Raw genomic sequence first — 13,071 nt, forward strand, 5'->3', positions numbered from 1 at the left:
ACCGCTTGATAAAGTGACGGTCATGCGTATTTGAGAACATCAATCAAGTTTACAGACACTTCAGTGTGCTGACGTAATTTTTGCTGGAAATGTCGCAGGAAGATTTTTGTGAATAAAAGAGATTCTAAAAACCTGTTTTACATTAAACAATTGGTCACAATATCTTGCAACAACGTCAAGGGCAGGTCACTTTCTTTCCTGCCTTTTTCCCACTTTTTGTGCATTTCCTCAAGTTTCTTAAATTTCTTGCTTTTGCAAGAAAAGTGGGTTAGCGTAAAGACTCGAAGTTGAATGCAATGTACGTCATAGTAAATAGCTGTTCAATCTAAGTACCAAACACATTATAGCTATACGTCTAACACCTACGCAACAGGCATCAATTTAGTTTTCTATATTGCTATTCCATTGGAAGATTAACACGAGCACAAAAGTTTTTTGTATATATGTGTATTGTCTTGACCAACAAGGCTATATATACATGTGTGTGTGTGTGTCTGTACGTTTATTTCTCACGCTCATACCTTTACACTACATCAAATAATATTTTTCCTCTCACTATATATATATATAGTATGCCAAATTTTATGTGAAATCCCGGACATGAAAAGCAATAAGAGACGCCGAGCAAACGTGTGTGTGTATTGCAAACATAATAGAGACATGAAATATTTGAGTATCTATAACGTATATATAGTGGCATTAATCGCTTATGAAGTGACGACCAGCACTAAACTGACCGAATGTAGATGCGAATGGAGGCCGAACAGCATCGTCGGGCTGAGATGGAAAAAGTGTCGGAAACAAAACATTGACCGATACCATGGGATGTCCGTGCAAGGCAGTTACAACGATAGCTTGTTAAAGAATCGCAGCAATAAATGGTAACCAGTGTCGTAAGCGAAGTTTGTAGATTTAAATAGAGAACACAAGTGAAACGACGCCATATTAAATATTTGCAAATTTGCTTGCGAAACCAAATGAACGATTTCAATTTTATAACCTTCTTAAATTTCGAAATGAAACTTTTGTAGTAACTAATTAGCGAAAAATTAAAACTGCTGCTTTTTATAGGTAATATGAACAAGACTATCAACTCGTGAGAAACGAAAGGATATAGACGTTTAGTCTAGTAGCAAAAGCCAAAGTGAATAACTGAAACTTTTGGATAGACGTGCGCTTATCAGTCCTGCCCGTAGCTACGCCACTATGCCCATTTTCAGAAGGTTAAGGTACCGATTAAAAAGCAAAACGCAGCGCTGAAACCATTGTCATTTAAAAGTTTTGTCTACTTAACTGACTTTCCAAGAAACTGAGAAATGCTGCCTTCTGTTTGGCTGCGTGTGTGGGCAAAGCGTGCAACATTCCTCGGGCCCACTGAGTCTTTAGAGTCGTATCCATGCATTCCTCTCATCGCGCGTTCATATATATTCCCGGGATCGACCACGTGTTGGCGTTATGTCACGTGAACACTTACTAGTGTACTTCAACATTTATAAACCACACACTTCAATAAGCCGTTTCAGGTTCCTAAACTACCCCAACTTATGTCACCCACATTTTAACAGCGACACGGACTACTAATTATTGTGCAACTACACGTAGAAATATTTTGTTGTTGCTACAATATAATTTGGGTACAACTGTAAAGCAGATCGATCTACGTTGCTAGCTTTAGCAAATGCAGCTGATAAAGGTCACTCTCACTAGCTTCCAAGTGAGGCGACGAGGCAGTGTACGATTACTCTTACCAGCTACAGCAGAAAGCAGATTAGACGAGTGTAACAGTTGTCAGTCCTGAATTTCGCTAAAAGAAATTGAATCAAGAGCAGGATGGAAAAATTATCAAAACCCAATGCAGCAACTCAGCTGAGCTGTGCATGTAACTTGCTTTACGCGAGCACCTGAAAATGCTGAACATTGCAATAGCCTAGAGGTACTTTCTGGTAGGCTCCTACATAGTATACAAGAGCAGAGGAAGCACCGTGACCGACGAAGAAGTGGGTGGGTCTTTAGAACTCATCGCCAGCACACTTCATTCGCAGATGGAGAATCTACCTATGCAGGCGTCTGTTCTGTCGCTTCGCAAAAATGACCATAAGAAACGACGGCACTATCCCTACAGCCCTAACTATACACGTTTTCGTGCCTGTGTCTATTTTGTGGTGTATGGACGAGCAGCCGCACTAAAATGCTGCAATCCAACGCGTAACTAATGCCTGCTTTGAAGTGTTCTAGTACTTGGTGCTACACGCAACGAACAGAAGTAACGGACAGAAACCCCAGCCGCATGCATGTTCATCAGAAGTATTGAAGAATAGTGTTCGTGACCTTGTAACCAACGGCCCTACATTACAACATCGCCTACATCTTGCATTTCGCAAAATAGCAGAAATACATTGTGCTATCTCTTGTCGAAATTTGTTCAAGCGTAACTGATTAACTAGGTAGGGGTTGGTATTCTCACAGCTACACTCTTGGTGTCACAACACAATCCTAAATGACACCAATCATTTTCAGATAGCATAGCCTCGTACCAGACCCTCTCGCGCCGTCCTGCCCGATTCCCCTATGACACGACAACGCCGGAGAGATTCTGGGATTATCCCGCCTACTTTCTCTACATAGTGTCACACGACGTTATCTGAGTGTAACCCCACGTCACCAACGTCAACACTTCGTGCTCTTAGTTAATTATGAATCCATATCCTTCCAGAAAAGTTATGCTCGCTGTGATATCCGATTGCATACATTCACTGTTTACATTTCGTTGACGTAGCTGCATGGGAAAAGATTCATTTTACTGAATGGAAAGAGATTCATTCACGCGGTCCTGAGTTCGATTTACGTTATCTGAAGCTGTGAGGTCCAATGCATTTGATCAGCAGTCTAGATAGCTAGGACCAGTGATACACTGGGCAACGCTCGATTGAGCCTCGCACCAGACGCAGTGCGGATTGCAGCCCCGAATGCGCTACCATCACCACTACGTCTGGTCCGGTACCGCCTTTCTGGGCGGGAGTAAGTATGTAATCAAATTCTTCAACGCGTGTCATACTAATGTTAGTAGCTAGGAACTGAGCTTTCGATTGGTCTTGACGTTGTTCTAGCCTCCGTACTTGTCGATATTGCAAATTTTAGGCCGATGTCAAGTGTTAGTAAGAGATTGCAGTTACGTTAGAGAGTGTAGCGGTGAAATGGCAGATCAGAAATGGCATTTGCAGTGCATCATACGCCTTTGAACGCGTACACAGGTTCTCAGTTGAAGCTGCAATGCGTCATATGCTTCTAGTCTACTGCAATGCATTAATTGGACTGCTGCCTATGTACTGCTCGCTAACTAGCAAAGACATGAGAGTAACTAATAGACAAATCATATTAGTAGCCTGAGGCTTGGTAACATACGAGGTACTTTTGATAATCTAATAGCATAAACGGTAGGCGGAATGATCTTAGACGCTTTCCGGCGTTGTCTTGCTATACGGGAACCGGGCACGACGGTGCGAGAGGGTTTGGTACGAGGCTAAGATAGCATGCAACGCGCGTGTCATTATGACAACATATTCATATTCTAATATTACAACTTCAACCAATCAACACAGCTAAAATGCATCATGTAAGGAATTTGCCACTCACGTGACATAATATGTTACCAGCTATCTCCTCGCGAGAGTTCAACGCCAGCACGTGGTAGAGCACGTGAATATATACGAGAGCGCAAGGAGAGAACTGGGTACGAGTCAAATGAATCTTTAGATTCATCACGTAGGCCTTAGGAACACTATCCGTCGAACAGAAAATTAATTGGCCAGTTGAGTATAGATCGCGACGCGACTAAGCGATCATAAAGTAATTAATTAATTACTTGTTATTGTAATATGTACATAAACCCATATATATATATATATATATATATACATATGTTATATTTTTCTGCTCTGATTGCCTTTTGTCACTGCCATAACAGTACACCCAATTTTTGCCTCGTTCCAAATGTAACTTAAAATTAGATGCAAATTTGGCTGCCCAAAGCAATCTAAGAAATCACTCTGGTTTTTATTTTCCCCCGAAAATCTGCAATAAATGTACCTATAGGTTTGCCAGACATCTGACACTTTAGCAAATTAAAAATTTACCCGGATATCCGGTTGCCGAAATCAATGTGACAACTGATTGCAATGCAGAAAATTGTTATAGATTACTAACAGTTTCATAAAGTTGCAGCAAGACCCAACACGAACTTATTTGCTATAAATTTACGCACTCACTTGCGCAGTATCTCAATTGTGCCTTCCGCTGCTGTACTTCCGCCAGCTAGTCGCAAAGCCGCTGCACAATAACAAAATTCAATAATAACTCAGGTTCCTGTTTATAAACACACACACACACACACACACACACACACACACACACACACACACACACACACACACACACACACACACACACACACACACACACACACACACACACCACACTGGTGGATATTCAACTGCATGTAATTAAGTACAAATTCAACCTACTTATAGTGTACAGTCTCTTCAGAATTGCATTTCTATTAACGGTAATACAAACAGCAGCCTAATCTTTTAGTGCACCGGCGTAGGAACCAGGGTGGGGATGGGGGCTCCAGTCCCCTGGCTCACGGTAGAAATTAAAATTTTCCATTCAACTGACTTTTGCAAATCGAGGTAGTTTTGCTTACTCGTAATAACGCCAACGGAACTGCCAACCGCTCGTGAAATCTTCCTACGCCAGTATAGTGTTACGTCACTAACTTAGCAATTACAATCGATTTTGTGATTTTGGCTTGCCGGATGGAAACCATCGCTTTCGTGGCATATTTCTTACATTTACTCTATAATTGCATTAGTATTGCAAACATAATTGTATCAATAACAGAATGCTTTCTATAAACGTAGCTAGATTCCTCTAGACCTCATTTTTATGGATCTAATAAATAAACAGGTACGTGCGACTGTGCAAATTATCGATCAAGTTTAGAATGAAACTACATTTGAAGTAATGAAATGCCAATGCTATGTTCCATAATGCAAGACAATTCGATAGGAAGCGACGAGATATTTTACTCTCAGGCTATTGCCCGTTGCTTATTGTATGTGTCATGCGCAAAGTGTGGATATGGACAAACCGTGGATGTGTAGTGTTTTCGGGTAATTTGAAAGTTACCCTGTTAGGGTTAGGATTAGGATTAGCGTTAGGGGTTAGGGTTTGGGTTAGGGTTAATAATAGTTATTGTGGTTAGGGTTATGTATGCATGGTATATTTCCAACATAAAAGAATTTTGATGTTAGCGTTGCAGTTGCCCCGTAACGTTTCCACAAAAGTGTCTTGGAAAACACAATAGAATTGGCAATAAGGACGACTGAACTTGCAGCAAGGGCTGTCGATCGCGCCTCCCAATTAGAGAGGTGGAACCATTCGTCCCAAACCAAGGAGATTGGGCCACTTATGAAGAGAACCTAAAATTAACCAGCACTGTGCAGCGAATGACGTCACAGATGACGCAGCTGTAGACAGGGAAGAAGCACAGCGTATATAGATTATACGAAAAAGGTAGCAATTTTGCTGACGCTCATATAGACTGCACAATTTACAGCTTGTTGGGATATTTGGTAGCACAACCAAGGGAACTGCAATGAGAATTGATAAAGGAGTAAAAGCGGACTTCTACATATAACCGAAGTTAATCATGATTGCGCAGCTATAGAAAGCTAATTAAGGAAACTGTTGGAGCAATGCGACTTCAAAACGTCTCTCGAAAATGCTTTTCGAAACCAATTTGTTCCATTAGTGCGGAGAGGAGCGATTCAACAAAAGCTGCCGTTGTCTCAAGACGACCATACATAGCTCAAGCGATACAGGCGCCCGACAAGGAATAGAACAACTGTTACAAGTCTCAGGATTTTCATCAAGTTCTATGGATAAACAAGCTGAACAGAAAGAGGCGCTCTCTAATTATCGACTTAAATATAAAATTCTCACGAGAAAACAAAGAACACGGCATGTTATTGCTTTGGCCGAATGGACACGCTGCAGACAAGTCCTAACTATCACACACAAAGACAACGCCTGCAGAGTCCTAAGCAAACAGAGAAGGTAATTGGAAGACAAGGATTCAATAAGCTCATCACTAGGAGAAGCATGTACAAGCTATCGATTCTAGGGTAAGTCAAGCTAGTATATTGTGCTACAGGTACAACGTGATCCGTCTTCAAACAAAAAAAACCATATTGGATAGGATGTCACAATCACGTCTCAGACGGTGTGCAAAAGGAAGATGAGAGGCATTGTATTCATTAAATAAAATTTCCAGTGCTAAGAACGGTTACCGGTTTGTGTTAACTAGAACAGCGTGCGGAGCATAGTAGTCGGACTGTTAAAGTTCCCATGTCGGTGACGAAAAGGCAGCACTAGTGTTCGTCGTTATTGGGGAGCAACGGTCTAAAATGCACTAAATGTGGATTGGTTCCAAGTGTATAGAATGTCCAGTCCGACCAATTCAAATGATTTCCTGGCCAAATATGATTAGTGCTTCTGGTATAGTTCAACAATTTCTGGAATCAACATTTCACGTCGTAGTTTGCTTCTAGATGATATTTTGTAGAAATGATCAAAAGCATTAAAGAATTTGAAAGAGATGCCAAAGAAATTACATGAGAGATGGCTAAGTTCTCATAGCTTTTGCATCGTCAGTAGGGTTTTGGGGTATAGAATGTCTCATGAACGACTGCGTACATAACAGCAAAGATACAAGCTGTCAAAAAGAGTCACCAACTCTTCAAAATTTGATGTAGCTGGCTTACCATACGATTTAGGCTATAGTGAACTACTACAGTAAGTTACTTCCCAAATTGGCTAATATTTCAATTAACCCTCAACAAATTATTGAATAAAGATGTTTATGGAACTGGCCTAAAGAACCGGACAAGCATTCCAACGGCTGAAAGAATGCTTAATGTCAGCTGAATATTAAAATGCAAATTTACCCATTAACATTGACTTTGCATGTGGTGCTGCTTTACATGGATTGAGAGCCTTGAATTCGTTTGTGCTGCCGAAAAGTAAAAAATATCAGTGTATGATTCTCTAAACCCTAAAATGTTCAGATGTAAACATATTCTCAAATTGAGTTTAGCTACTATGTCTGGAGTGAAGAAATTCTACTTATTTCTCTGCATGCGGCAGACAATTTCAGCTGACAACTGATCATAGCTTATTATATAGTGTCTACCTTTGGCTCAAGACAAGTATACCACCTATTGCAGCAGCTCGTTTACAGCGCTGAGCTATCACTACCAAGTTACAGGAATAAATAAAGTGAAGTAAAGTAGACACACAACCATGGAACGCTGACGGGTTGTTAAAGTCCAGATGAACTGTTAGAGTAGAGATTAGCAAAATTCAAGCAAGACGGTCCAATTACGGTGACCTAGCTTGCTTGTTACTGACCAATTACCTAATGAGACTAACAGGAATCCGGTAGTCAAGCCAGCTAATGAGTTATGTATAAAATGGTTGGATTTGGCTTATATATAGACAAGAACAATCTTATCCAACCCTATTCAAGAAAACAAGTGAAAACAAAGAGTTTCGGAATAAATTAGCAGCAAGTGTGAATGTTCGGGTATTAACAGAATTGCATACGTCAAGATGTTATGGTACGTACTGTATACGCTTAGCTGGAATTCATGTGCGTTCGAAAGAAGAAAGTCACAGCTCTCATAAAGAGTCTGCCACTTACGAGTTTTCCCCCATTAGCTGTACATAATCGAGTTGACTTGATGTACATGGCATCGAGACCTGAGACTTTATATTAGTATTTTGTGATGAGAGTGTGCTTCATCTCTATATATAAAAAAAGTGAGCAGTCTGTGTGTCTGTATGGATGTTCGCGCGAGTCTCCACCGCTGCGCGTCCCATCCCCGCCGAAATTTGGCTCGTGCACGCCAAACCTGTGCGAATCGACAGTGACGTGGCCGGAATTCTCCGAATGCTCGGGTACCCCTCTTGAGTGGACGACTCCGCGTAAAAGTTATAGGACGACGCGACGCAACGTCTTCCGGTTCATTCAAATGCACGCACGCACCGATCCCATGAGGACTGTACCTCTCATCATCCTTGCCAACGCTTCCGGAGATCGACGATCTATTGCAGATTGAAGCCGCTCTTCCTGCGCATGTGTTTCTCTCCAAATTCTGATTGCATTGCGCCGAATCCGACATACGCGTTCCTGTATCGAGCGGTACACTTGGGAGTGTCAATTTATACCAAAAACCGAGAGAAGCGCCAGATTCGGCACGCGTGTATAGCCATGTACGGGTGAATAAGGAACTGCAGGTGACTCTAATGATTTTGCTGCCCGGATTTGATACTCGATCTCTGCTAAATTTTCAGAACAGGATTTTATTAAACGGGATATATTTCAGTTCTCAAGAAATGTTCAAATGATTCCAGCTGCGTTGCAATTACTGGAGATTTGACAATCTTAAGTTATTATTGTAGTCTGATTACATTGCTACTACCTCTGTTCATTATGCTACAGCTATCTGTCAGGTTTAGTACCAGATGTGGTAGCTACTACTCTAGCCGGTGCAAAGCTGATTGCTTTACAGAAAAATGTGAATGATGTCAGACCACTTGCTGTTGGTGATTGCCTTCGTCGTTTGACTGCCAAACTTGCGTGTCGTCAGCTCAACGAAAAGATACCTATTTACCTTGCTTCTCATCAATATGGTGTTGCTACTCCAGGTGGAGCTGAGCTGATAACTCATCTCATTCAGGCATGTCTAGAAAAGCATCCGGATTGGACTGTGATCAAAACAGATGCAAACAATGCTTTCAATACTTTTGATAGATCTGTGTTTCTGTCTGAAGTAGCATCAATTTTCCGGAATTATTTCCTTTGTGGCACAATGTTACATCACTCCAGCTAGACTTACAGTTCGTGTCGAGTGTGAAACAAAGTCTATATTTTCTGAGCAAGGAATACAACAGGGTGACTGTCTAGGTCCATTGTTATTTGCTTTTGCTCTCTAACCAAAATTGATAAATGCAGTCAATGAACACAAGACAGTATTTACACCTAGTTATCTTGATAATAGAGTCACCGCCGTGGCTTAGTGGTTAGCGACAATCGCTACCACTCCATGGTTTGGGGGTTCAAACCCCAGTGACGATAGTAAATTATGAAACTTGTCTGTCGTTCTCTCATGTTTCTCCAGCTCTATCCATGAGACTATGACTCGTTTCAGTCGTTGGGGAGTTTCTGTGGTCTGGCTAACGGTCCGTTGACAATGACGTTCAGTGCTTTCCTGGTGGTCGTTGATATCCACTAGATGTGCTGTCCACGAGTTCGCGGTCACCGTAATGCCTGCAATCTATATCGAATTGGCTAGTCATTGCTCGCCGTATGGACTACACGAAAACATGTACCCCGCTGGGCTCACCTGCCGGGTTGGTGGGCGCCCAGATGGGGGTAAAGACCCCATTTGCCCATTATGGAGGGGCTTAGCGACACATGATAGCATGATACTGGGACCACAGAAAGAAGTAATCAAATTCTACAACAGGTTGAAAGACCAGTTCTCCAGTATTGGCTTAGAAATGCGTGACGACAAGTGTCAAGTCTTCTCGCCAGTAGGTATACAAAACTGGAATTTGAATATACCGATAAAACAAGATGTTCTAATTATTTTGGGAAGTCTAGTTGGATCCCTTTCATTCATTAAAAACACGTTTGCAAAACAAGTGAATTTTGCCAAGTCTTTCTAGTCAAAACTTCCGTAGATAAATGATGCACAATCAGCTTCGATATCGTGGGATTCCAAAAATATCACATTTACTTCGATCGGTCTCACCATTAGTTATTGCTGATGCTGCTAGAGAGTTTGATTGTATCATCAATAATACTTTTGAGGCCATAATAGGGTGCAAGCTATCTGTACAAGAGACAAGGCAACTCTCGTTACCAATTAGTCAAGACGGATTTGGTCTTACAAAATCTAGTTCCACAGCTTCAGTGGCTCTTTTGGTGCTTGGGCTAGTAGCTTTCACCATCTTCCATTGAGAGACCAAAGAATGATTGCTATCTGTGATCATATTAGTCTACATAGTGCGAGAGATTGCACTTTCAACAACAGTTCAAGTATTGGTATTCACTTGGATAAGACTATATTTGAAGTTCACGGCTCCAGTGAAACAACAAAGCAACTGATTTTATCTTTGAAGGATTTGCCTAATCATCAATAAAGCTTCAGTTTTATTTAAACTCCAAACTAAAAGACATGAATTTTCATCAATTCTTACAAGACTGTCAATCCATGAAAGACATGGCCAGAGTGAGCAGCTGTGGAGGACCGACTGTTGGCTGCATGCTGTCTAGACGCAATACCTAGTTCGCAGGTTTATACACATTGAGCAATGCAGAATTTTGCATGGCTCCTTTATTGCGACTTTGTGCGTCTTTGCCAGCTCTTAGAGCTATAGACAGCTGTATTGCACAGTGCGGAGAGCCAATTGATAACTTTGGATACCATCTTCTTACATGCAAGTTGGGAGGAGGCTATTCATCGACACGATCGAGTCTTAGACAGTGTATATCAAATGTTGGTTTGCGATGCGGGAAAGAAATAACCGAACAATTTGAAGGCAAACAACGTCCAGACATTGCTGTGTACGACTTTGACAATGGCAAGAAGCTATTGCTGGACATAACCATCGCTCATTCTTGGGCTCAGAATTATATTAGTCGCAATTTTACAACAGAAGGGTTTGCAGCAGCAGAACGAGACCGTATCAAGAACAACAAATATTTGCAAATGTCTACTGATCTAGAATATCTATTTCGCCCATTCTCATTGGAAGTATTCGGTCGTATGGAAGAGTCAGCAAGAGAGACACTGAAGCAAGTGTCAAGATTAGCAGCACCGTTAGCAAGATACTCATCAGAAGAGTTTCTAAACAAGTGGCGACGCCGTCTGTCGGTTTGTTTACAAAAAGGTAATGCAAGGATCCTGTCCAACAACGTCAATACCATCATCTGAAGACAGCAGTCATCAAGGCCAAACATTTGTAATACAGTTACTTTTCGCCATTTTGTCGTAGTCTTTACGTAGGTTTTTCTGTTCTTTTTCTTGTATTTTGAACCTACAGTTATCATAGTTTGCTTACATGTAGCTATTTCATTTTAGCCTATATGTATGCTACCGTTTCTTTATTTGACCTCCTCTCACTCTTACTCTCACTCTCACACTCACTCTCACTCTCACTCTCACTCTCACTCTCACTCTCACTCTCACTCTCACTCTCACTCTCTCACTCTCTCACTCTCTCACTCTCTCACTCTCTCTCTCTCTCTCTCTCTCTCTCTCTCTCTCTCTCTATCTCTATCTCTCTCTCTCTCATTTCAGGCCGCTAACGTCTCGTTTCTGGTTGTTGAAGCCAATACAGGCGAAATCCGACTCGACTGTTTGTCTCCGACGGCCGATCTGGACCCTTTCGCTGGGTTTCCTGAAGATCCGAGACCGGCGTCGTGTCGATCGCCGCGTTACAGACATCCTGGCAGACGGAGGCGTGGGTTGGGTATTAAAGTATAGGATAAGTATACATGAAGCAGTCGAGAAGAACGTAACTCGTCACACTGAGGCGCAACATTTTACTGAATCTGACAGTCAAATACCTGAATCAACTTGAACAAGTGCCGCAACTACTAGAAAAAGTATTCCTGCTGTGTGTCTTTGACAGTTACCGCTCTCTTTACACCAAGGTTCGCCTCGCATGCTACCCCTCACTGCAATTTACTGAGAACAATGAAACATACCGCAGCTTACGCAATGAAGAGATGTTTCATTGTGGGTGCGCAGATGGCATACATCACACCTTGCGCATGGTGACCCACTTCTAGATACAATGAGACGATAATTGATTACACCTTCACCCTCAGGTGATTTTCGCACGACAACAGTGTTGTTGAACGATGTGAATGCATCCAGGTAACAATCACTCTGCAGTGCAGCACTCAGCTACATACACAATAAAGAAGAACTAAAGTGCTAAACTCTAGGCTGTTAGCTTACTAAAATTTTAGTAGGTGTACGTACAAAGATGCATATACTGTAAGTCAAGAGATACAAGGTCGCGTGCAAGTCACTAGACACCACATGCCAAGACACGTTTCTACACATCTGTCTGAGAAAGGCAGGCAGTCTTTGTGCCAAATTGCTTTGTTTGCATTACAAAACTATGAGTAAAGTACGCATGCTGTCACGAAATAACAATCCAACATACTGTTTGGAAGCATTGGAAGCCAATAAAAGCATGTTAGATAATTGGTGGCATCCGTTCTTGTGACAATCCAGCACTACCGTAACGATGTACAGTATAATTTACCAGTGATAACAATAAGCGTAGCCTACAGTCTTATTTTCCCGTCTCTTTGTAGGGAGGGCTTAGATAATTTGATAAACAGAAATGCAAGATTTAGCAGTTTCTAACCATACAAAGATCATTGCGAAAGTTCAAAAAACAGTGGAGATGTTGAAGATTTTCAAAGTTTGAACTTATGGGGAACAGACACGACACCGGTGTTACGGGGATTTGTGCACCCGGTGATTTGTGTACCCTCGCGCTTTGCTCGCGATTCCAGACCATCGACTCGATGCTCAGGACCTCGCGATTTTTTTGGGCTGAGTTAGGGTGAGCGTGGGTGTGAGCAGGTAGGCGTTCCGCGCAACAACTAAACCCACCAAGGCGACGTTTAGAACGCATCGCTTACAGTGACAACAGTTTCTTACAGATACACACACAATTCGGCACCGATTGATGGGTACATTGAGACGGGACCCCATATCGGGACCACACGACGGTGATCGCTGTAAATTTACTAAAATGAGCCTCGACCAAGATTAGTGACGACCACAGACATTATCAACACTACGGTGTAGCGAATTCAAAGTTTTCAAAAGGGCTCAGATTTCAACGTCGTCTAACTACAGCTGCTGTAACGGTAGAAGTACTGTTAGACATGTTCGCGCTCAAAGCTAACTCAACACC

General features: G+C 41.9%; 1 protein-coding gene across 1 annotated transcript in view; it reads right to left on the reverse strand.

Moving 5' to 3' along the window:
- Positions 1-11,805, reverse strand: part of LOC134183643 (scavenger receptor cysteine-rich domain superfamily protein-like) — a 45,277-nt gene extending 33,472 nt beyond the window's left edge. The window contains exons 1-2 of the mRNA XM_062651227.1: positions 11,699-11,805; positions 4,266-4,326 (exon numbers count right to left, since the gene is read on the reverse strand). Of these exons, the coding sequence (XP_062507211.1) occupies positions 4,266-4,326; positions 11,699-11,798 (161 nt within the window). The 5' untranslated portion in view covers positions 11,799-11,805. The remainder of the gene's footprint in view (positions 1-4,265; positions 4,327-11,698) is intronic.
- Between the last annotated feature and the right edge of the window lie 1,266 nt (positions 11,806-13,071).

The sequence above is a fragment of the Corticium candelabrum genome, chromosome 8 (assembly GCF_963422355.1).
Source record: "Corticium candelabrum chromosome 8, ooCorCand1.1, whole genome shotgun sequence".
NCBI lineage: Eukaryota > Metazoa > Porifera > Homoscleromorpha > Homosclerophorida > Plakinidae > Corticium > Corticium candelabrum.